At 36.5% G+C, this 25815-nt stretch overlaps 1 protein-coding gene across 2 annotated transcripts in view; it reads left to right on the top strand.

Annotated features, from left to right (window-relative positions):
- The window catches only part of CEP85L (centrosomal protein 85 like), a 161658-nt gene that overhangs the window by 11645 nt on the left and 124198 nt on the right, over window positions 1-25815 (top strand). For both annotated transcript variants that reach the window (XM_039246031.1, XM_039246032.1), the window contains exon 2: window positions 6993-7154. In XM_039246031.1, coding sequence (XP_039101962.1) covers window positions 6993-7154 — 162 coding nt within the window. The remainder of the gene's footprint in view (window positions 1-6992; window positions 7155-25815) is intronic.

Raw genomic sequence — 25815 nt, 5'->3', positions numbered from 1 at the left:
TTTTCATTTTCTTCTGGCTTAGAGTTGTCATTAAAAAAATTCAGCAAGGGGCGCCTGGATAGCTCAGTTGGTTGAGCTTCTGACTCTTAAATTTGGCTCAACTCATGTTCCCAAGGTCATGGGATCAAGCACTGCATTGGGCTTTGTGGTGAGCATGTAGCCTGCTTTTGATGCTCCCTCTCTCCTCTCTCTCTCTTTTTCCTTCCCTCCCTCTATCCCTCTCCCCCACTCACACACTCTCTCTAAATTAAAATAAAAATTAGTAAGGTTAGTTGTTATTCTAAATGCAGATAATTATAGGTATATCAACATATTGTGAGAAACTTGCTATTGTATGCATTTTTGCTTCCAATTAAAAAAATGCTTCAGAAAGAAAATATCATCATAGGTTACTTCTTCATTTGATGCTAATCTTATTTCCAGTGTGATAAATATTAATAATTTTTAAATAAGTTATTTCTGGGCATTCAATATTCTACTTAAAACAATTGAAATTCATGTTAAAAAATATAAAATACTGTTTTCCAAAGAGAAGTTCCAGTGTACTGTGTCTTGGTATCTTTGCTCTTCTTACAAAGTTGCTTCTGTCTTTGTTCTAGAGAAAACTAATTTTACAGTCAATTATTCAAAGTCCATAGCATGTACCAAGAAATTGAGTAGTTCCCATTTCAGTAGCATAGTCTTATAACTATAGTGTGAGAAAATTTTCCTTATTATATCTCCTGATAAACATATTTCCCTTCTAGTTCTTCACTGCTTTGTGCTTCTGGATTGACTTGAATAGAGACAAGACATGTCATTCTCTTCAGAATGAATTAATTCAATCTAAATTAAAGTTTAGAATGTTATTTTGTTCATGGCATTTGTTAATTATCTTCAGTGTTCTAGGCATATGATATAAATTCGATCTTTTTTAAAAAAAAAGAAGTACAGTTGAACATGCAGGGGTTGGGGCACCAGTCCCTCGTGCAATTGAAAATCTGTGTAAATCTTTTACTTGTCAAAAACTTTACAATAGCTTGCTGTTGACTGGGAAGCCTTACTGATAACATAAACAGCCAATTAACACATATTTTATATGTCATATGTATTATATACTGTATTTTTACAATAAAGTAAGCTAAAGAAAGCATTATTAAGAAAATCATAAGAGAAAATACATTTATAGTACTGTACTATGTTTGTCAGTACCATAAGTTTGTATCATCTGTGTACAAGATGAATTGTCTGGCAGTGTCTATATCAATAATGTCTTAAATGATACAAAAGTCTGTAGATGTTATACGTGTTACTAACACTAGACACCAAGAATGAAAAGCTAACCTGAAAAAAAGATTCACATATTACAGGTATAACGAGCCATGCATTGATAATGAAGCATCAATTGATAATGAAGCAGTGATATGATTGTTCCATGGTAGCCTAGCCTGTACACTAAGGGATCGAATGAGTCATTGTAACATTTTAATAGCATATAGAATTATAGTCATATTCATAATACATTATTGAAAACAGTGTTAGTTTTTTTTTTAAATTTTTTAAAAAATATTTTTATTTATTTCTAGGAGAGAGAGAGAGAGAGACAGCGTGAGCAGGGGAGGGTCAGAGAGAGAGGGAGACACAGACTCTGAAACAGGCTCCAGGCTCTGAGCTGGCAGTCAGCACAGAGCCCGACGCGGGGCTCGAACCCACGAACCTCGAGATCATGACCCAAGCGAAAGTTGGACGCTTAACCGACTAAGCCACCCAGGTGCCCCGGTTTTTTTTTTTTTTTTTTTTTTTTTAAATAAACCACTTGTGTATGATAGGCTGATATGCAGTTTTCTTCAGTTACGAGAGAAAGGGATATATACAGTAATGTAATTCTTGGAAAGCAAAACTATAAAACAGTAAGAAAACTTACACAGTATTAATTTTGTATTAAATATTACTCATTTTATGCCTATGTGAAAATAGACTCTCCACTACCATTCAGGTTTTGCACAGGATGTTGTACATGGTGAATACTTAGTAGGTGGTGGTAATGATGATGATGATGGCATAAAAATATCTCACACAGGTCTTGCCATACAGTTACTAGATTTTCATGCAAAGACACACATGTACAACAGGTAAGTATTTTTTTATTTTTTATTTTTAACTGTATGGCATGATGATTATTTCGATTCATTCAGTGGAAGTGAATCATCATAAAGGTCTTCATCCATGTTGGATTTCATGTTGAATAGGCTGAGGAGGAGAAAAAGGAGGGATTGGTCTTGCTTTCTCAGGAGTGGTAGGTAGAGGTGGAAGAGGTGGAAGGGAGGGCAGTAGAAGCAGGCACACTTGTTATAACTTCACGTACATGCATTGTAATTTCAGTCTGACTTTTTCTCTTTCTCAAAAATGTTTCTGTACAGTACCAGTCATTCTTCTACCATTTGCTTTAGTTTTTAGTGCTTGGATCATGGAAAGGTCCACGTTGTAGAAGAAAGCAGGCTTGAGTAATCAGAACCCTTCTGCCAGATTGTTTAATGTCAGTTTGTTTTCTGACACTGCTTCTCTGTCTTATTTTTCATTGTCTGGCATTGACTCAGAAGCACTCATCTCCGTCAAGCCATCTTCTGTTAATTTCTCTGTTGTGGTATCTATTAGCTCTTGAATTTCTTCAAGATCCGTGTCTTGAAAGCCTTAATTTCCCACCTATTTTATCTGTTTCGTGATTTCTGTAATTTCTTTGACTGGCTCTGTCGTTAATCCTGTGACAGAATTATGCATAACATCTTGACACAGTTTTCTCCAGCGGGAATTTATTGTTTCTGGGTTGATGGTTTTCATAGTTTTTTTCTGTAACAATGATGGTATGTTCAGTGGTGTAATCCTCTACACTTTCATGATGTTCTTTCTTTTGGAGTTCTGTTCCTTTATATTTACAATGCTTTCATAGAGAACCATGAAAAATGAGTCTTAAAGATCCTTATGACCTCTCGATCTAGAGGCCGACTTAGAGACATTGTATTGGGGGGCAGGTAAGCCACTTTGATATCTTTGGTGTCCCAACTCATAAGATTCTAGGTGGTCAGGAGCATTGTTCAGTATCAAAAGCACTTTGAAAAGCAGTCCCTTACTGGCAAGGTACTTCCTGACTTCAGGGACAAAGCATCAATGCAGCCAGTATAGAAAAAGCATTCTCTCGTTCAGCCTGTTCTACAACCAGAAGTCTGGCTGCTGATGGTTACCTTTTTCCTTCAAGGCCTGGGGGTTAGCAGCCTTACAGATAAGGACAGTTCTGATCATACACCTGATTGCATTTGCACAAAACAATAGTCAGCCTATCCCTTCCTGCATTAAATTTGGTGCTCGTTCCTCTTCCTTACTAATAAATATCCTGTGTGGCAATTTTTTTCCAGAGTAGGATACATTTGTCTGCCTCTTCAGGCAGATATCCTTTCTTGTCAGTGATTTTCCTGATGGTGCTTGGGAACTCATCTGCTGCCTCTCGGTTGTCAGAAGCTGCTTCTCCTGTTATCTTGACATTTTTAAAGCCAAACCTCTTTCTAAAATTATCAAACCATCCTGTGCTGGCATTAAATTCTTCAGCTTTATATCCTTCATCTTCCTTTGCTTTAAGTTGTCATGTACCATAATGAGACTTTGCTTTTTCTCAAATCAATCTAGAGTCTATAGGTAGGCCATTCTTATGACCATTTTGTACCCACATACACGCTGTATTTCCAAATCCAGAAAGAAAAATATTTCACAAAAAGTTTGAACTTTTTGCTCCCCTGCTGGTGTAGCTGCAGCAACAGCTTAGCAAATTTGCTTTTTTTTCTTTTCCCTTCCCTTCCCTTCCCTTCCCTTCCCTTCCCCCATTACTTCCCATGGTCCTAATATTTTTATTTATTTCTAGGAGAGAGAGAGAGAGAGAGAGGCAGCGTGAGCAGGGGAGGGTCAGAGAGAGAGGGAGACACAGACTCTGAAACAGGCTTCAGGCTCTGAGCTGGCAGTCAGCACAGAGCCCGACGCGGGGCTCGAACCCACGAACCTCGAGATCATGACCTAAGTGAAAGTCGGACGCTTAACCGACTAAGCCACCCAGGCGCCCCTCAACTTTTTCTTTCTAATGTCCTGACTTTTTGCTGCTGCTTGAGGAGCATTTCCAGAATCACCAGTGATACTTCATATGGGTCCCATGGTGTGGGAAGTTTATGTTACTGCACAAAACATGGTGGGAAAATATGTAAGAACCACGAGAGATCAGTTTTTACTGTGCTACACAATTTTCTGGAGATGATTACCTTCAAATGATTTTTTAAGTGGATGCTCGCAACACTTGAGCTCACTGTAATAGCAGCAAGAAGTGGCTGCAAAATCATTACAGTAGTATACTGTGTACTATAGTTAATTTATGCAGTTATGATTTATTATTACATCTTTGCATTTGTTTACATTTCTCTTGACTCTGAGTGGCACCATGTATGGTGTGGAAGTGTTTGTAAGTTTTGATAAATTGTAACTTTTTGTAATAAGATTTTTATATATTTTATAGGAGTAAATAATAAAATTGGACTAGCATCTACATATATTTTATGTGTTCATGACAGACCTTTTTCTCAATTTTTTTTGTTATTTTTAGGCTACTTGGTTTGTCTGCAAGGTTTTTCATACTGTCACAAATCTCCAAGAAGCTTTCTAATATGCTTTCTTAAAAAATTCCATGTATAAGGGGAGTTGCGCAGTTCAAACCCGTTGTTGTTCAAGGACCAACCATAATTTAAAAAATCTAAAAACTTTATTTTTTAATTTCTCTGATAGTAAGATTGGACATTGTTTCATATCTTTATTTTTCATTTACATGTACCCCCAGCCTGTTTATGCTATTTACTGGATATTCCTAAAAAAATATTTCTCCAATAGGTTTGCACATGGGAGAGGAAGTAGTGGGCTGGTTACCCTTTTGGATAATGGTTTAGACAGGACTTTGAGTTCTTATACAGGGGATATTACCTGAGGAGCCAAGTGAAGAAACATTATGGTATAGATTGTAGGCAGATCAGAGTTAGAGCAGGCCTGGTTACAGAATACTTTCACATGGTGCTTTAATATGTGAGTAATCAGGTGAATTAAAGTAAGACCCATTCTGAGAGAGGTCTAGACTCCACAAGGTTTTAAGTGCTTGTTCTGGGCATCAGAGCTCCTAGAAGTGTTTCGTAGGTCGATATTTTTAAATTTTGAGTTAATGTATATGGTTTTTAAGGCTACTTATTTGTTTTATACATCTATAGAATCAAAACATTTAATTTATAAATTACATTTAAATTTTGATTTTTTAATGTAGAGAATGGCTATTCCTGAAAGTATGGTAAAATGATTTAATTCATTTTATGGACATGTTTATCTTTCTGTGATACTTGTGTTGAAATCTAAGAAGGCACTTGCATGTGAGTTTCAATAGTGTGTCACTTTGTAATTCTGTGAAGATGTCTTGTTTCATATTATGATGATAAGTGCCCCATGTGTTATTTGCTCTTTACTTACAAGCAACTGTACTTGTGAATACAAAACACAAATGTGGGCTTTAAAATTATTCTGATCATCTATAATGTGCTTATTAACTTTTTAAATATGTATTGAAATGAAAGCCCAAAAATCTTGTATAGAACTTGTTAACTTCCACAAGTAAGTCTTCAGGCTCCATTTTGAGAATCACTGTGTTACCCATCAATAAAGATATGTGTTTCTATAGCTTTTATATAAAATTCAACAGATTTAAAATTGCTCTTTTAGATCATAGTAACTTTTATAAACTAGTAATAAATAGTTCACAGACTGTTAACTGGTTGATGGATATACTTTGTATATCCAATGGATAGTAATTTAAGAATGAAGTATGCAGAAAAGTAAAATGATAGAGGAATCCGAAAAAGGCAAATACAAATGGATAAGATAAGTAAAAATAAAGACTGAGAGAACACTGAAAAGTGATGTTAGCTGAAAAATAAAGATTTACTATAACTCATGGGAAAATCTAGCAAAGAGCCAAAAAGAAGATGCTATGGTGTTTAACTTTTAGTAAAATGTAACTAAAGAAATAAATACACAATAATTTTAAATGTTAAGTGATAAGGATATAGTAGAAAAAAGATTTATTTTCCATCAGCATATTCCACTTAAATTATCATGCAGTATGATTCAATTAGACTTTCCTGGGACCTTCATTCTCCGCTAATGCCTCTGTGTGGAATCACAGATGCCTACATATCAAATGTTCCAGAGCAGAGTGTTGACATTTACAGACAGATAGATTTGACTTTTTTTTAAAATTTAAATTTAAATTTTTAATTTTAGAGCATGAACAGGGGATCAGGGTAGAGGGAGAGAGAGAGAATTCTGAGTAGGGTCCACGCTTAGTGCAAAGCTACATGTGGTGCTTGATCCCATGATCCTGAGATCATGACCTAAGCCAAAATAGTCAGATGCTCAGTTGACTGAGCCATGCAGGCCTCCTGATTTGACATTTTATTTTTTATATTTTTTAAATGTTTGTTTATTTTTGAGAGAAAGAACATGAGTGGGAGAGGGGCAGAGAGGGAGAAAGAGAATTCGAAGCAAGCTCTGTGCTAATTGCACAAACCTCGAGGTGGGGCTCCAGCTCACAAAGTATGAGCAGAAGTAGGATACTCAACTGACTGAGCCACCCAGGCGCCCCCTGATTTGACATTTACAAGGCAGCAGTATGTTTTTAGAAGTTCAGTACTTGTAAACAGAAATCAGAGTCCTTCAGCAAAGGATGCTGCTAAATCAGGATTGAATTTTTAGGTGTATGATATGTAAGTTTATATGATGAATCTTAGATATCACTGATCTATTTTAATTATTCGGGACAGAAAACCTTTTCTTTCTTTTTTTTTTTTTTTTACTTTATGTGTATTTTTTCTAAGGTCAAAAAAGATCTTTTCTGTCTACTCCTAGACATTGTAAATATGCTAACTTTTGCGTATTTTCCTTTGTAGGCCCAGATTATTCCTCATCAGCATGGTTACCTGGTAATGAATCATTGTGGCAGGCCACAACCGTTCCCTCTAACCATCGAAATAATCATATCAGGAGACATAGTATAACTTCTGACAGTGGTGACACCGGCATTGGAACTTCCTGTTCTGACAGCGTGGAAGGTGAGCTGAAATTCTTAGTGTTTAGACATGAGCCTTCAGAGAATGGTTGTGATTGAGTATATTTAAGGGGTGTATTCTGTTCTAAAATAAGAAATTATAAAGTAGTGTTTGAATATTTAATAATGTTCAGTGTTATTATACATCAAATAAAATTCTCTGCTCATGTAAGTTTTTCGCTCAGTTACTTTTAAACTATTTATTTTGAGGTAATTGCAGATTCACATCCAATTTTAAGAAATAGAACAGTGTTTTTGTGCATTCTTTATTCAGTACCTCCAACCCCTACCCATGGTAATATCTTGCAGAACTCTACAGTATGGTCTCACAGCCAGGATATTGATACAATTAAAGTACAGACTGTTTCTGTCACCACAGTATACACCTCATGTTGCTCATGCTCCCTCTATCCCACTTAACTCTTGGAAACCACTAGTCTAGTCTCTGTTTTTATAATTTTGTCATTTCAAGAATGCTGTATAAGAGGAATCCTACAGTTTGTAACCCTTTAATATTGGCTTTTTAGTTTTTTGATGATTTGTCAAGGTTGTTGTGTATATCAGTAGTTCATTTCTTTTATTGCTAAGTAGTATTCGGCATTGGTGGTATTAGGTAGACCACATTTGGCTTAACCGTTTACCCACTGAAGGATATTTGGATTGTTTCAGTTTTGGCTATTGGGAATAAAGCTGCTGTAAGCATTCATGTACAGGTTTTGGTATAAACATATGTCTTCATTTCTCTGTGGTAAACATTTAGGAACGCAGTAGCTGGTTATATGGAAGTTGTATGTTTCGTTTTTAAAGAACTTGTCACACTGTTTTTCAGGGTGATTATTTCAGACAGCAGTGGAAATAAGGAACATTGTGAATGATCTAGTTTTTTCTTCATTCTACTTAGTTTTGGTGGTTTTTTTAAAAGTATTTTTCTTTTATGTGGAAACTAATTTGACAATAAACTATTTGTAAAAAAAAAAAGTATTTTTCTTTTAATTTTTTTCATGTTTTATTTACTTTTGAGAGAGAGAGAGAGAGAGACAGAATGTGAGTAGGGGAGGGACAAAAAGAGGGAGATAAAGAATCTGAAGCAGGGTCAAGGCTCTGAGCTGTCAGCACAGAGGCTGACACTGGGCTTGAACTCATGAACCGTGAGATCATGACCTGGGCTGAAGTCAGACACAACCTATTGAGCCACCCAGGTGCCCTGTGTTGATGGTTTTTAAATTCTAGCCTTTCCGATGAGAATGCAGTGGTATCTCACTGTGATTTTAACTTTCATTTCCTTAAAGATTAATAATGTTGGACAATTTCTTCACATGCTTATTTTCCATCTGTCTTTTGCCCATGTTTTCATCAGATTATTCCTTTTATTTTACTGTTGAGTTGTGAGAGTTCTTAATATATTTTGGATACTAATCCTTTGCTGGTTATATGGTTTGCAAATATATTTATTCTTCCACTCTGTTGTTTGTCTTTTCATCCTCTAACAGTGTCTTTGCAGAGCAGGAATTTTAAAATTTGACGTTTAGTGTATAGTATCTTCCTACATGGATTGTGCTTTTGGAGTCAAGACTGAGAACTCTTTGCCTAGTCCCAGATTTTGAAGATTTTCTCTTTTTTCCTTAAATTTTTACCATTTTTTTCTTTTCCATTTAATTCTATGATCCATTTTTGAGTTAAATTTTTATAGAGTAAGTGTGTTTGGGTGTCCCCAAGACCACCCTTCATCTCAGTAATTTGCTTTAAAGGAATCACAGAACTCAGTAGAGCTGTCATACTAATAGACTCAGCAATAGAAAAAGCAGCAAAGGGCAGGGTCTAGGAGACACTAGGCCCCGACTTCCAGTTGTCTTCTCCCAGTGGAGTTGAGTGTTTAATTCTCCCAGCAATGATTTGTGATAGCACATACAGAGTATTGCTAACCAGGCAAGGGTCCATCCAAGCCTTGGTGTACAGGATTTTTTTATGGGTTGATTATGTTGGCATGGTTAATTCCCTGTGTGGATTACCTTACTCTCTAGCCCTTGAGAGATCAAGCTGGTATCACAAGATTCAAGCCTCTCTCCATAAATCACATTATTAGCATAGACTATATGAAGTGACCCAAGCTCCCCAGGTAAACAAAGACACTCTTATTAAGCGGGATATTCCAAGGGTAGAGGTTACCTCTTAGGAGCCAAAAAACGAGGGTCAACCTGTCTTGGAATGTACAAGATGTTGAAAACTGAGACATCTTGACTTAATCCTTTTGTACAACTAAGATTGAAGTTCATTATTTCCAGTTCATTTTTTCCAATTTTAGGATATGTGCTGCCGAAGCGAGCACATATTTTCTTCTTTTTCAAAACTGTTTTAGCTGTTTTCATTCCTTTGCTTTTCTATGTAAGTTTTAATAATTTTGTCTATATCTATCAAAAATTTTGCTGGGAATTTTATAGGAATTGTGTTATCCATATATCCAGCTTGGGCAGAATTGACGTATTTACTCTCTTCAGTCTTAAAGTCTGTTAATGTGGTATAGTTCTCCATTTATTTCGATTTTAACTTTATTCACCAGTGTTGTACATGTTTTTGTAGATTTATACCTGAATATTTCATTTTTTCTTTCTTTTTTTTTTTGAGCGATTTTCAGTGGCATAGTATTTCCAATTTGGTGTCCATATGTTGTTATTACATACAAATAAAATAGATTTTTGTATATTTTGTGACATTGCTGAACCCACTCTTTAATTCTACAAGGTTTTTTAGGTAGATCTCTTGGAATTTACTCTATACATAATCATGCCATCAGTAAATAGGAATGTTCTTCCTTTCCAGTCTGTATGCCATTTATTTTCTTTCCTTCACTTGCTGCAGTGACCAGACCATCCAGAACAGTGTGTGTTGAAGATTAGTAGTAGGAGTGGACAGTCTGCTCTTTTTCCTGATCTTACAGATGAAGGGCTTAGTCTTCAACTGCTAAGTAGCTGTGTAACAACTGTTAGCTGTAGGTTTTTCGTAGATGCCGTTTATCAATTGGAGAAAATTTCTCTCTAGTCTTACTTTGCTGAGATTTTTTTTTTTGGATGGATGATTATTAGATTTTGCAAATGCTTTTTCTGCATCACTTGATAAATGATATTCTTCTTTAGCTTGTTGATATGGTGGCAGGTTTCATTGCTTGATTTTTCAAATATTGAGCCAGCTTTTTATCCCTGGAATAAACTTCACTTGGAATTTTTCTGTGTACCCATAGGAATATTGGTCTGTAGTTTTCTCTTTTGGGGAGAACTATCTTGTCCTGTTTTGATGTTAGAATAATACTAGCTTTATAAAATGAATTGGAAAGTATTCTCTCCTATTTTCTGGAAGAGAAATGTATGGAGTGATATTAATTCTGTAGATGTTTGGTAGAATTCTTTGGTGAAATAATCTGGGACTAGAGATTTCTTTTTTCATAGTTTTAACATAATGAATTCAGTTTCCTTAATAGTTATAGGGTTATTCAAATTATCTCTTTCAAATTGAATGAATTATGATAGTACCTGCTCAGTCCCCAGGGAAGTGGTCTTTTGTGTCTTAGTTGTCAAATTTATGTGTGTAGAATTGTTTATAGCATTTCCTTACTATCTCTTGATGTCTGCAGCCTCTGTTGTGATATACCTTGTTCCATTTCTGGTATTGGTAATTTGTGTCACCTTTTCTTTATTTTTTAGTCTTGGTAGCAGTTTTTCAATTTTATTGATCTTTCAAAGGATCAGTTCTTTGTTTCATTAACTTTTCTCTTTTGTTGTCTGCTTTCGGTTCAGTGATTTCTGTTTTTTATTATTTCTTTGCTTTGGGTTTATTTCTCTCCTCTTCTAAATAGGTGGTTAGTGAGATTATTTCTAAATAAGGTGAGATTAAGCTGGTTAGTGATTTGAAACTTTCCCTCTTTTAGATGTATGTATTTGGTGCTGTACATTTTTCTGAGCACTGTTTTGGCTTTGTCCCACGAATTTTGGTATGTTATGTTTTCATTTCTTTTCTTTTCTTTTCTTTTCTTTTCTTTTCTTTTCTTTTCTTTTCTCTTCTTTTCTTTTCTTTTCTTTTCTTAATTTATGTTGAGATTTCCTTTTCACCTCAGTTATTTAGTAGTTTGTTGTTTAGTTTCAAAGTGTTTGGTGTTTTTCTGCTCTCCTTCTATTAATTCAAGTTTGGTTTCATTGTAGTCAGAAGCACTATGATTTCAATTCTTTTAAATCTTTTGAGGTTTCTTTTGAGGTTTATCAGCCTATGTTTATTTGGTATATCTTTTGTGGGCACTTGAAAATAATGTGTATTTTGCTGTTGTTGGGTTAAGTGTTGTATAAACGTTGATTAGATCCCATTGATGGATGGTGTTTTTTCCTGTATCTTTGATTTTCTATCTAGTTATTCAGTCATTTGTTGAGAGAGCAGATTTTTAAAGTCTCAGCTATAATTGTGGATTTGTGTTCCTTGGTTGGTTCTTTAAATTTTTGCTTTATGTATTGTAGTTCTGGTGCTTGGTGCATACACATTTAGGATTGCTATGTATTCTTGGTGGATTGGCCTTTTTAACATTATATAGTATGCCTCTCTCTCTGATAATTTTCTTGTACTGAAGTCTGCTTTATCTGATATTTATACAGGTACTCTGGCTTTCCTTTGATTAATGTTTAAGTGGTAAATGTTTTCTACATTTTTACTTTCAACCACTGTATCTTTTTAGTTGAAGTTAGTTTTGACAGCATGTAGTTGGATCATGATTTACAATTCACTCTGCTGATCTCTGTCTTTTAATTGTTATATTTAGACTATTTACATTTAATGTAATTGCTAATTTATTGATATGTAAGTTCTCTGTCCTCTTTCTGTTTTCATATTCCTGCTTTCCTTTGTATTACTGGAACATTTTTAGAATTCCACTTGGATTTATCTATAATTTTTTTTTTAGAAAGTTTATTAGAGTACATGTGCATATGCACGTGTGAAGAGGGAAGGGCAGAGAGAGAGGAAGATTGAGAGAATCCCAAGCAGGCTCTGCCCTGTCAGTGCAGAGCCCAGTGTGGGGCTCGAACCCATGAACCATGAGATCATGAGTCAGATGCCTAACTGACTGAGCCACTCAGGTGCCCCTATAGTATTTTTAAGTGTAATCTCTCTATAGCTCTTCTTGTGATTGCTTTAGATATACATATGTAATATAAATAACTTTAACATTTGAGTGGAGTATAGAATCCCTTTACCATCCCCTACTTATAATAGATTTTTTTCAAATATTATCTCTATATATTAATAACTATATTACTGTTATAATTTTTACTTCAACCATCAAACGTAATTTAGGAAACTCAAGAGGAAATAGCCTGTTTTTGCTTTCTGTGTTTTCTTCCTTTATGTTTTAAGGTTCTTTATATTGTTCCTTTTCGGTTTAGCCATTTTTTAAGGATACATCTACTCATGACAAATTACCAAAGTTTCTTTTCAATCGAGAATGTCTTGATTTCCTCTTGATTCCTGAAGGATAATTTCATTGGGTATTCAATTCTTGTTTGACTTTTTTTTTTTTAATATTTTTATTTATTTCTAGGAGAGAGAGAGACAGCGTGAGCAGGGGAGGGTCAGAGAGAGAAGGAGTCACAGACTGAAACAGGCTCCAGGCTCTGAGCTGGCAGTCAGCACAGAGCCCGACGCGGGGCTCGAACCCACGAACCGCGAGATCATGACCTAAGCGAAAGTCGGACGCTTAACCGACTAAGCCACCCAGGCGCCCCTCTTGTTTGACTTTTTAAAATTTTTTTTAAGTACTTGAAAAGTATTGTGCCACTTTTTTCAGGCCTCCATGGTTTCTGATAACAAATCTCTTGTCATTTTTCTCTGGCTACTCTAAGGATTTTTTTCTTTCTCTTCAGTTTTAGAAATTGAGTATCACAGGGGCGCCTGGGTGGCTTAGTCGGTTAAGCGTCCGACTTTCGCTTAGGTCATGATCTCACGGTTCGTGGTCGTGGGTTCGAGCCCCGCGTCAGGCTCTGTGCTGACTGCCAGCTCAGAGCCTGGAGCCTATTTCAGAGTCTGTATCTCCCTCTCTCTCTGACCCTCCCTGCTCATGCTGTCTCTCTCTCTCCTAGAAATAAATAAAAATATTAAAAAAAAAAAAAAAAGAAATTGAGTATCACATGTCTTTGGGTGGATTTCTTTGGATTTTTCCCATTTGTGCTTTGTACAGCCTCGTGAATCTGAACATCCTGCCCAATTTCAGAAGTTTCCTACCATTATTTTCTTTGAGCACATGGAGCCTTTCCCTTTTTCCTTACAGGATTTTGATGGAACAAATCATAAATCTTTTGTTATTGTCCTATAGGCTTCCTCCCCGCCCCCTCCCATTTTTTATTTGTTATTTAGACTGGGTAGTTTTCATTGTTTTGTCTTCTAGTTCACTGATTTTGGTGGGGGAGAGGTTCTGCTCCATTCTAATGGTGAGCCCACCACTGAGCTTCTTATTTTTGTCATTGTATTTTTCATTTCTAAAATCTTTTATTTATTTATTTATTTATTTATATTTTATTTCTTAGATGATGCTGTTTTGTGATTTGTTTCAGGCGTGCCTATGTTCATCAAAGCAATTTTATAATGATTTCTTTAACATTCTTACCAGAGAGTTCTTAACATTTCTGTTATCTTGGTGTTGGCATATTTATTTCTTTTTTCATTCATTTTTGGAATTTATTCTTTGTATGACAAATGATTTTCAACTGAAGTTTGGAGTATTTTGTACAGTTAAGAGATTCTAGATTTAATTTATTTACTACAAACAAATATTGTTACATTTATACTTTCATCATATGTCTTGTATTTATAAAGTATTTACACATAAGTAAATAAAAAAATTATTATAAATGTTTATTTGTATGTTTAAACCTTTCTTGTTAGCTGATTTTGTAAGGTACTACTCTGGCATGTGAAATGGGAAGAGGTACTACCTCCTTACTGCCAGATGGAGTTAGAAGTCTGTGTTCCCCACTTGGCCTCTATTGATACCTGATGAGTTTGGAGAGGAGTGCCTAGTTACTGCTGGAGGTGGGTAGAAGTCCAGGGTTTTCAGGTCATCATTACTGACACCATTTGTGGGTGACCTCTGTATTGCTGGGAGATCGTGAATGTCCAGACTGTTAGGCAGGCCCCTCTGACATAACCTAAGAATGTACGTGTGCATAGTGGGTATCCATACTGCCAGACAGGGATGAAAGTCTTGTCTCCCTACTTGCCCTTCTTTGACACTACCCAGGTGAGGCTATTTTGGTGAACTTTGTTATAGCGTGGCAGGATTGGAAGTCTAGGCTCTCCACTTGATTTTGTTGGTGTATGTGGAGGTAGGGCTGTAGTTTTTGTATGGTGTTTGGCTGGAGAGGAATGTTTACTGTCTGAAAAATTTCTGTCATTATAGGCTTCCTCTTTCCTGGTCCATTGGCTAGGGAGAACAGGCTTTTCTGGGACTTTGTTGGACCATGCCCTTTGGTTCTTTTGGGTGGCTGTTTTTTTTTCAGCTCCAAAGTTGGGTGGCAAAAAGAAAAGTCAAGGAGCTCACCACTGTCTTGTTCTTTGGGTCCTGAGTTTCTTAACTGGTGTGCCATCTTTTCTCCAACTTTCAGTCTTATGTTTGTTTTACATATAATGTCTAGGGCTTTTAGTTGCATTTCGTGGGAAGTATAGGGAAGAGTGTATGCTTTCCATGATCTCACCAGTGTTTTCTTACAGATGTTAATAAAAATCTTAAGTACTACTGTTTGCTATAACTTTGCTAGCAGTCGCATTGAATATTGGTTTTATTATGGTCTTGCATCTAATATTAGTTGACTCTTTAAAACATGTAACTCAAGGAAAGGAAGGAAATACATACAAGGTGGTGAAGGGGCAGATAAATAGAAGTATGAATTGTAAAAATTAATAATTGTAAAGACAAGTATTTTGCTAAATTGAAAGATTAAGATAACTTAAGTACATAGTGCTTCTATTTCCTTAACTTTCTATTTTACCTTCCCTAAATACAAGATTTTATATCCTGTTTCACAGCCTTATTTGGCTTATAAATGAATACTCTTAGAACTGCTGATTTTATTGTAAGTTTGTTTATTTATATTTTTATCTCTTGAAGTTGACAGGGTATATTGATAGTTGTATAATAGAGTTTTTTTATTTGATTGATCTGAAATAGATTTTAATATATTATTCTATGTGTACTACTGTTGACATTTATTTTAGAGTCCTTCAGTGGGAGGCTGGTGATATTCCTGAAGTATTAAAGAAAATGTCCCATTATAGAGACTTTTTTTCAAGCTTTCAGCATGCTAATGGACTATTATCTTAAGCTGTAAATGATAAGTAGGATTATTTTCTTTTAGTATTAGTCACAGTGTTAGAATTGAAAGGGTCTTTAGAGAAAATATAATTAATTAGACCATTATATAAATGAGTAAATTAATTCCCAAAAGATTTAATGACTGCTCTTACTAATATGGTGGTTAAGAGCTTATGCTGTTTAAACCTGTTGTCACATAATTATCTCTGAAACCTTGAATAATTTCTCATTTCAGCCTTATTTTTTTTCAGCTCTCATTTGGAGATAACTCATTTTTATGTATTATGAAGATTTCACAGCATGGCTTTTAAATTGCTTTGTGCAGGTCTCTGCATTACCATCACTGATTTAAAAATGATTTGTGTTCTCCTTCCTTGATCTCTTATTTTTTTGTGTGTCTCCTTCCTCAAATTTCTCTTTCTGAGGAAGTTCACCACCTGGCTTATCTAAAACAGTGTTGCTTCTGCTGCTACCCTCACAGTTTTGTACCCACACCCTTGCTTTATTTTGGGTTTGTTTATTCTGTCATAGAATAGGGACTGGTATTTACTGGATGCTCAATTTTGTTCAATGAGATGGTACATATATAGATTTTTAGTTAAGGTTCTTGTTTTTAGCCTGCTTTTGTACCTGATATTTCTGAGGTTAAACCCTCTTTGATGTTCTCTCAGACAAATGAACTCCCTGTGCTACATTTCCAGACTTGTATTTTATGCCCTGTATTCTGTCCTGTTTCAATAATTCATGCTTTATTTTCCACCTTCTGGGATTTTCTTGCCATTTTTTTCTCTGGTGATCCTGTATTTTTCATTGCCATGAGTTTCTCTGTCATTTCACTGGGTCTTGAAAGGGAGAGAATATAGCTTTTGCATCCAGGCAGTGATCTTGAACCAGAAAATCTATGAGACAGATATAAATGAAAAACAAAGAGAGGGGCACTGAGGAGGCTCAGTCGGTTAAATGTCCGACTCTTGGTTTGGTCATGATCTTGCAGTTGTGAATTTAAGCCCCGCGTTGGGCTCTGGGCTCCTAGTGTGGAGCCTGCTTGGGGTTCTTTCTCTCCTTCTCTCTCTGGCCCTCCCCTGCTCTCTCTCTTAAAATAAACAAATAAACTTAAAAAAAAAAAAGAGCAAAAGGACTTAAAAAAAAAACAGGCTTATACAACTTTTCCTTAATGTCATTTATTTTGTGTATTTTTTCTACTTTCCCATTTAAAAAAAAAGTAATAAATGCACATTTAAAAAACATAAAGATGAATGTAATTTTAAAAGCAAATTATATTTTAAATATTATTAAATTTGTGTTCTTTGAAAATTTTGAACCTGTATAGAATTAAACAGAGCAAAAAGTGAAATCTCCCTTTAATTTCCTTCCTTTAATTCTTGCTTTATTTTCAGAGGTAACATATTATTAGTGTGTTGTATAATCTGCCAGATCTTTTGCTGACATTTATTTACCTACACACAGGTTTTAAAATAAACCTAAAACTGGATCATTCCATGTATGTTTGTGATTTGCTTTCTTTTTTTCTGTCTTATTTATATTGGATTTTTTTAAGAAAATAATTTTCATTGTAAATGAGTTACATGACCTAATCCACATCAACTCCTAGAATTTCCTTTTTCCAAATCCTTTCTTTTTTTTTTTTCTTAGTTTATTGTGAAGTTGGTTTCCATGTAACACCCCGTGCACATCCCAGAAAGTGCCCTCCTCCATGCCCATCACCCCCCTCACCCTCTCCCCATCCCTATCAGCTCTCAGTTTGTTCTCAGCATTCACCAATCTCTCATGGTTTGCCTCCCTCCCTTTCCCCCACTATTTTTCCCCGCGAATATTGAACCAGCCCTGTAACCCAGGAATGAATCCCACTTGATCATGGTGGATAAGTTGTTTATGTGCTGTTGAATTCGATTTGCAAGTGTCTTGTTGAGGATTTTTGCATCCGTATTCATCAAGGATATTGGCCTATAGTTCTCTTTTTCTGCTGGGTCTCTGTCTGGCTTGGGAATCAAAGTGATGCTGGCTTCATAGAATGAGTCTGGAAGTTTTCCTTTGATTTCTATTTTTTGGAATAGCTTGAGAGGATTGGGTATTAATTCTGTTTTAAATGTCTGCTAGAATTCCCCAGAGAAGCCATCTGGCCCAGGGCTCTTATTTGTTGGGAGATTTTTGATAACTGATTCAATTTCTTCACTAGTTATGGGTCTGTTCAGATTTTCTGTCTCTTCCCATAGTGAGTGTGTGTTTAGGAATTTGTCCAGCTCTTCTCAGTTGTCTAGTTTGTTGGCATATAATTTTTCATAGTATTCCTTGATAATTGCTTGTATTTTTGTGGGGTTGGTTGTAATAAGTCCATTTTCATTCATGATTTTTGTCCATTTGGGTGCTCTCTCTTTTCTTTTTGAGAATTCTGGCTAGAGGTTTGTCAATTTATTTTTTCAAAAAAATAACTCTTGGTTTCATTGATCTGTTCCCTGTTTTTTTTTGGATTTTATATGGTTTATTTTTGCCCTCATTTTTATTTTTTCTCTTCTCCTGCTGCGTTTGGGATGTTCTTGTTGCTCTCCTTTTAGTTCCTTTAGGTATGCTGTTAGATTTTCCACTTGCCCTTTTTCTAATTTCTTGAAATAGGCCTGGAGTGCAGTGTACTTTCCTCTTCGGGCTGCCTTTGCCGCATCCCATAGAGTTTGAATTGTTGTATTTTCATTTTCACTTATTTCCATATTTTTTTTGATTTCTTCTCTAATTGCCTGATTGGCTTATTTGTTCTTTAGTAGGGTGTTCTTTTTTTAAAAGAAATTTTAATGTTTTTATTTATTTCTGAGAGAGAGAGACAGTGCAAGCAGGGGAGGGTCAGTGAGAGAGGGAGACAAAGAATCTGAAAGAGGCTCCAGGCTCTGAGCCAGCTGTCAGCACAGAGCCCGACGCGGGGCTTGAACCTATGAACCGCGAGATCATGACCTGAGCTGAAGTAGGCTGCTTAACCAACTGAGCTACCCAGGCACTCCAGTAGGATGTTCTTTAACCTCCATGGTTTTAGAGGTTTTGCAGACTTCTTCCTGTGATTGATTTCAAGTTTCATAGCATTGTGATCTGAAAGTGTGCACAATATGATCTCACTTCTTTTATACTTATTGAGGGCTTCTTTATGTTCCAGTATGTGATCTATTTTGGAGAATGGGCCATTCACTTGAGAAGAAAGTGAATTCCGTGGCCTCGGGATTTAGAATTCTAAATATATCTGTTAAATCCATCTGGTCCAATGTGTTATTCAAGTCCATTGTTTCTTTTGTGATTTTCTATCTAGTTGATCTATCCATTGTTGTAAATGGAGTATTAAAGTCTCCTGCTGTTAGCACATTCTAGTCCATAAGATTGTTTCTGTTTGTGATTGTTTTATGTATTTGGGTGCTCCCGTATTCGGTGTGTAGACATTTAAAATTGTTATCTCTTCCTGACTCTGTAATTATTATATAATGCCCTTCTTCATCCCTTGTTACTGTCTTTACTTTAAAGTCCAGCTTATCTGATATAAGTATAGCTAGTCCAGCTTTCTTTTGACTTCCAGTAGCATGATAGATATTTCTCCATCCCCTTACTTTCAGTCTGAAGGTGTCCTCAGGTTTAAAATGAGTTTCCTGTAGACAGCAAATAGATGGATTTGTCTTTTTATCCATTTTGCTACCCTATGTCTTTTGCTTAGAGCATTTAGTCCATTTACATTCAGTGTTATTATTGAAATATATGGGTTTAGAGTCCTTTTTTTTTTTTTTTTTGTAGGATTCGTGCTTGTGGTGGTGTCTCTGGTACCTTGCATTCCTTGCAACATTTCCCCCATAGAATCCGCCTCAGGATTTCTTGTAGGGCTGGTTTAGTGGTGATGAATTCTTTAAGTTGTCGATTATTTGGGAAGGCTTTTATCTCTCCTTCTATTCAGAATGACAGGCTTCCTGGATAGAGGATTCTTGGCTGCATATTTTTTCTGTTCATGACATTGAAGATTTCCTGCTATTCCTTTTTGGCCTGCCAAGTTTCAGTAGATAGGTCTGTCACCACTCTGATAGGTTTCCCTTTGTATGTTAGGGCCCTTTTATCCCTAGCTGCTTTCAGAATTCTCTCTTTGTCCTTATATTTTGCCAGTTTCACTATGCTATGTCATGCAGAAGATCGATTCATGTTACATCTGAGGGGTGTTCTCTGTGCCTCTTGGATTTCAGTGTCTGTTTCCTTCCCCAGATCAGGTAAGTTCTCTGTTATTATTTGTTCAAGGACTCCTTCAGCACCTTTCCCTCTCTTCCTCTTTTGGAATTCCTATGATATGGATATTGTTCCATTTGATTGTATTGCTCAGCTCTCGAACCATCCTTTCATGCTCCTGGATCAGTTTATCTGTCTTTTTCTCAGCTTCCTCCTTTTGTATAATTGTGTCTTCTAATTCACCTATCCTCCTCTCTGCTTCTTGAATCCGTGCATTGGACACCTCCATTTTATTCATCTCATTTGTAGCATTTTTTAATTCATCACAACTATTTTTAAGCTCCATAGTCTTTGTAGCAATAGTTTCTCTGATGTCTTCCATGCCTTTTTCAAGCCCAGCTATTAATTTTATAACTGTTGTTCTAAATTCTTGTTCAGCTATGTTGCTTATATCTGTTTTGAGCAGTTCTTTAGCTGTCATTTCTTCCTGGAATTTCTTTAGAGGAGAGTTCTTCTGTTTTGTCATTTTGGTTAGCTTTCTGTCTCTTGTTAGTTTTAAAAGCTTGTTATGCACTCTGCACCTGCGAGTACTGCCATATTAAAGAAGGCTCTTTGACTGTCCAGGGCCTGTCTGTTCAGGAAGTGTTCTTTGAATGGTGTCTCTTGGTCTCTCTTGTTGAGACTTTGGTTATTTCATTTTTCTACTGGTAGTGGTATTTGGGACTCTGCACCATCTGTACTTTGGCTTGTTTCTTGAGGTAGCCCTGGAAAAGAAAACAGACAGATAAACACACAGGGAAAAAAGGCAACAAACACACAAATTCGACAAACACGCAAACCGAAAGGGAAAAAGAAAAAAAAGAAGGAAAAGAGAGGATGGAGAAAAATAATAAAAATTAAAAAAAAAGAAATAAAAAAGAGGATAAAAGAAAAAAGAAAAACCCAAAAGACAAAGGATAGTCTAAAGGCATAAAACCAGAATTCCCAGCTACAAGTAAAGAGCTGGGTGTATGCAGTGTTGATGGAAGAGCATATACAAAGAGAGAGGCTCAATTCAGAGAGAAAAAGAGGAGAATATGGTAAGAGGCGAGGAGAAAGAGATGAAGATAATGTTACTCAGAGAAACTATATAGCCTGATTACTCCAGAGAGAGAGAGAGAGAGAGAAAGGTAGTGGTGGAGGTGTAGAGTATACATCTAGAGAATGGATTAAATGTGACTGTTTAAGCAAACCAATGACCAGAGTGCCCAGCCCAGCAGAGGGGAGGGATACGAATGAGGCAAGGGAAAGTATATCTGAATAGAAAGAATTGATCTAGAATTAATCACAGTAGTGCATCCATTGGTCTTGCCCTGGGCTGGGAGGGGGGTAGAGGGGGAAGCAGATCTCTAGCAAGGATGGGGTGTTTTGGTGTAGGTGGGTCATAGCCTCCACTGCTACTTCAGGCCACTCCCTAAGGTCCCACGTTGGTGGTTGTGGGGAGAAAAATGGCCGGGTCCCAGTCCCCTCTCCAACCAAGTGTTGCACCTCCCTCTTTTGGGTCTGATCTCCCTGTGCTTCAGGGCGTTGCTGAGGTGGGCAGTGCTCTGTGTCCCAAGTCACGCCTCATTTCCAAATCTTATTCAGCTCGCGCCCCATTGATACCGCCAGAAATATAAACCCGCAGGCCAGTCCCTTAGAGCAGTTTCAAGCCTCTTGCCTCCCCACTGGCAATCTAGCAGAGCCAGAAGAGCTGCCGACTGGCTTCAGGCGCGCCGCTTCCCCTCCAGGTTGAGCTGGCAAGCAGAGGAGCAGTTTCTCCTGGTGTCGCCTGGACCAGTGCGTCCAGCTCAAGGTCAGCTGGACAGCTGGAAACCAGATCCCTCTGTGTCCCAAGCCGAGGTTTCTCTCTTCTCTCTTCTTGAGCAGTTTCAGCCTCTCTTCCTTTTCTCCTCGACTTACCGAGGCTTCCCACAAACGGGGCTCCCTCCCAAAGGGTCTCCAAGGACTTTCAAACATTCATATGTTCGGATAAGGTTGGGACTGGGTTTGGCCTCCTGAGCATTTAAGAGTAACATAGAATTCTTTGGGTGGGGTGGAGGGGGATGTTTTTTGATGTATTCAAAGGAACAATCAGAATGAATAAAAGTCGTGCCAGTTTACAACAGGTGAGCCAAATCACAAGTCAGCATAAAATAAAAGACTAGAATGTCTGTTGTATGGATAGCATTTCTCTAGCAAACATATCAACTTAAGTACTTTTTAGAAACATGTTTGATTTGGTGAAAATTCAAAAGTTCTGAACACTGATAAAATAGTAAATTTGAGAAATGACACATTGTGAATAAATATTTGAAATAAAACTAACATGGAAATAATAATTCATGTTATTTAACAAGCTTCTATAAATAAGGACAATGCCCCCAAATTCATTTACAAAATTTAAAATGCTTTATTACTTAAAATATTTTATAGATGAAAGATGCAAGTAAACAATTCATGGGAAAAGTACAGATGCCCAATAAACATCAAAAAGATGATCAAATTCATAGTGAAATAAAAATCTGGGTGATGAGATACTGCTTTTCACTAACAGGGGAAAATTGTCCTTCTCCCCCAAAATAGACTCTAATATCCAGGGTCTGAGCATAGATGGGAAAAGTAGTACTCTCATAACAAGTACACATATTCAGCCTTTATAGAGGACAATTTGACATTGATAACTAACAACTATCTAGTTGTCACTAGGTCTTAGGCACCTTATACAATAATTCATTTAATCCTCACAATAACTCTCTAATGGAGGAAGTGAGAACACAAAGAGGTCAATTACCTGTAAATATCCTATGTTTAATATAAATATTCTTGATTTCAGCACACACACAGGTGAACAAAGATCATACGTACAAATATAGTCACTGTAACACTGTTTAGTAAAATTTAGAGACAACTTTATATTTAACAGAGACATGGTTAAGTATTTCACTGCATATCCAGTTAAAATAATTAGGTAGCTCTGTTTGTGCTAACCTAGAAATTCAAGCAAGTATCTACCTTAAGACAATAAATTGAACACTCTCCTTTAATTTAACTAACTCCTTTTTGAAATCCCTCTAAAACTCAGGGAAAAATGAACAAACAACACTATGATGACAAGGAGAACAAGAGAAAATGAATGAAATTCTGGTAGCTATAATTCAGAACAACAAGTAAAAAAAATTTTCTAGCAGATCCCAAAGAGCTGAATCCTAAACCAACAAAAATTCAGGAGCAAGCTATCAGTATTTATTATTAAAACTCCTCCATAAGGTCCTGGAACTGGTAGTACCAAGGTTGCCAGGTTTCTCCACTGTTTAGTAATTCTTCCACTTTTTTTTCAAGTTTATTTATTTTGAGAGGGAACGTGCGCTTGAACGCAAATTTGGGGGGAAGGGGCAAACAGAGGGAGAGGGAGAGAATCCCAAGCAACCTCCGCGGTACTGTCAGTGTGGAGCTTGTGGGCTCCATCCCATGACCCGTAATATCATGATCTGAGCCAAAATCAAGAGTCAGGCACTTAACCAACTGAGCCACCCAGGCGCCCCTTCTTTCTACCATATTTTGTTATTTGGATGCAGTCTTAGGGGAAGGATTAAACTCCACCTCCTGGAAGAGGAAGTACCTGAATTTAATATTTAGAATTGTTCTTTAAAATGTATTTGTCTTTTCTTTTCCATTTATATATTCACTTGTTTATGCCAATGTGGGCTCATGTATATATATGTACTTTTTAAAAAAAAATTAAACTGCAGACTTTATTAGAATTTCCCAGTTTTTATTAATGTCCTCCTCCTGCTCCTAGTTCCTTTCCAGGATCCCATATTACTTTTAGTTGTGACGTCTTCCTTAATCTCCTTTGGTCTGTTACAATGTCTCATGCTTTCCTTTTTCATAACCATAAGAGTGTTGAGGAAGACTGGTTAGGCATTTTATAGGATGTCTCTCAAGATTGGATTTGTCTGATGTTTTCTCATGATTAGATTGAGATTATGCTTTCTGGGAAGAATAGTACAGAGATGCAAGTGTCATATATCAGGGGGTACATGATATTTATCTGATACCAGTGGTGATGCTAATGTTGATAGCTTGGTTAAAATGTGTTTGCTGTGTTTCTTCACTATAAAACAATTGTTTTGCCCTTTCATAGTCTATTCTTTGGAAGGAAATTACTAAGTCCAGCCCAAACTCACAGTGGGTGTGGGGTACTGAGTTCTATATCCTGGAGGGGAAAATATGTATATAATTTGGAATTAGTTTTTTTGTTTTATAAGTGGGCATCATGCCCAGCATGGAGTCCAATGTGGGGCTTAAACTCATGACCCTGAGATCAAGAGTTGGGCAGTTAATGGGCTGAGCCACCCAGGAGCCCCTAATTGGAATTCTTTTATAAGAAAGATTCATCCTTATCTCCCTCATTTATATTAGTATGGACTATACATATGTATTTTATTTTTTGGTTTATGAATCAATGATAATTATTTTGTTGCTCAAATTATTACAGCTTTGGCCATTAGGAACTCTTTCATGTTGGCTCCTATGACACTTTCTGACCCACACCCATCCTTTTGTTTTTGAGCATTTCCCTACTTTTGGGTACTATAAAGTGTCCCATTCTCATTTTATAGTTTCTCTACACTCACTCTGGAATCAGTGATTTCTCCAAAGAGCCCTGGTTCCTTTTATTGGAGAATAGTATTTAGAAATCAAGATCTAGGTGCTGAGAATGCTTGTTACTGCTGGGATGTCATGGTTTCTAGGCTGTTGCATAGGACAGAGCTAGGCTATGCAGGTATGTCTACTAACTTGTGTATACACAGATATCTATAATTATTTCTGTGTGTATATATCAGTATTTATATTAAGGTGAACATGTGTTTCATGCTGATGTCTCTTGACTGTAATCCAGTGAACCAGAGCTTATTTTTTAGCCTTTTCCTTACTTGTCTATTTATAACTTCCCTCTCCCAACAGTGAGATACCTCCCACCATCTACGATCCATTTACTTATTTGTTCAACCCCTAGTGTACAAGTAAAACAGGCTCAGAACCCTTAACCCATACTTCTCTGTGTTTGTTTTCTAGGGCTTCCATAACCAATTACCACACACTAGTTGGCTTAAAACAATAGAAATATATTTACTCATACTTTTGGAGACCACAAGTCCAAAGTCAAGGGGTCTACAGGGTCATGCTGTCTTCAGAGGCTCTTTAAATGAATTGTCTTTCCTTACCTCCTCTAGCTTCTGGTGGTTACCAGCAGTCCTCTTTACATGGCTTTCTTTGGTTCTCCTCTGTGTCTTCAGATCTCTGTCTCCCGTTATAAAAACACCTGTCACTGGATTTAGGGCCCACCCTAATTCAGCATGACCCCATCTTTTGTAAATTACATTTGCACAGACCCTATTTCCAAAGGAGGCCACATTAGTAGGTTCTGGGTGTTTTACTGTATCTTTAGGGGGGACACAGTTCATTCCAGAACACTCTATTATAGAATGTGTGGTTAAACAGAAAGGCATAAAATAAACTTGAAGAGTAATTTGAGCTAAGTTTAATTGAAAATAAAACAGAACTGGCTTGAGGGCTTTATAAATTTTAATTAGCCATTCTCATCAATGAACTTTAAAAATTAACTTCTTTTTTGAGGAGAGAATGATGTGGGAAAGATAACAGATCTGAGGATTTAAAAGTTGCTGAGTGGATGCCCTGGAATTTTCTTAATGTTATTGTAAAGCTTTTTGCTTTAATCAAATCATACTTTCTTAACTTGAGCCCTGTGTTACGACTTTTCAAAAATTTACTTGAGATCCAGAAATGAGATACATTCAATAATATTTTTTTTCATATAGTTACTTCAACCTCCATTGAATATTATGGTATTAACATGGATCTAGCTGGAAATTTTCCTTCCTCAGTTTGGCTAAGGAGAGCTTAAAAATAATATCCCTCCCTCCCCTCAGACTAGGCTACGCAATATCAGGGCTGGTATGCTACCTTTTCATAATGATTGGCTGGCGAACTGAAAATACCTCATTGAGAATGTTACTGGTGATAGTTTCTTTTTCATAATCTCCAGAAACTCTGATCCTGCTGTGTGTTATTATATAATTATTCA

The sequence above is a fragment of the Hyaena hyaena genome, unplaced genomic scaffold, assembly GCF_003009895.1.
Source record: "Hyaena hyaena isolate Hyena2069 unplaced genomic scaffold, ASM300989v1 scaffold_279, whole genome shotgun sequence".
Lineage (NCBI taxonomy): Eukaryota > Metazoa > Chordata > Mammalia > Carnivora > Hyaenidae > Hyaena > Hyaena hyaena.
This window is presented reverse-complemented; position numbering and strand designations above follow the sequence as displayed.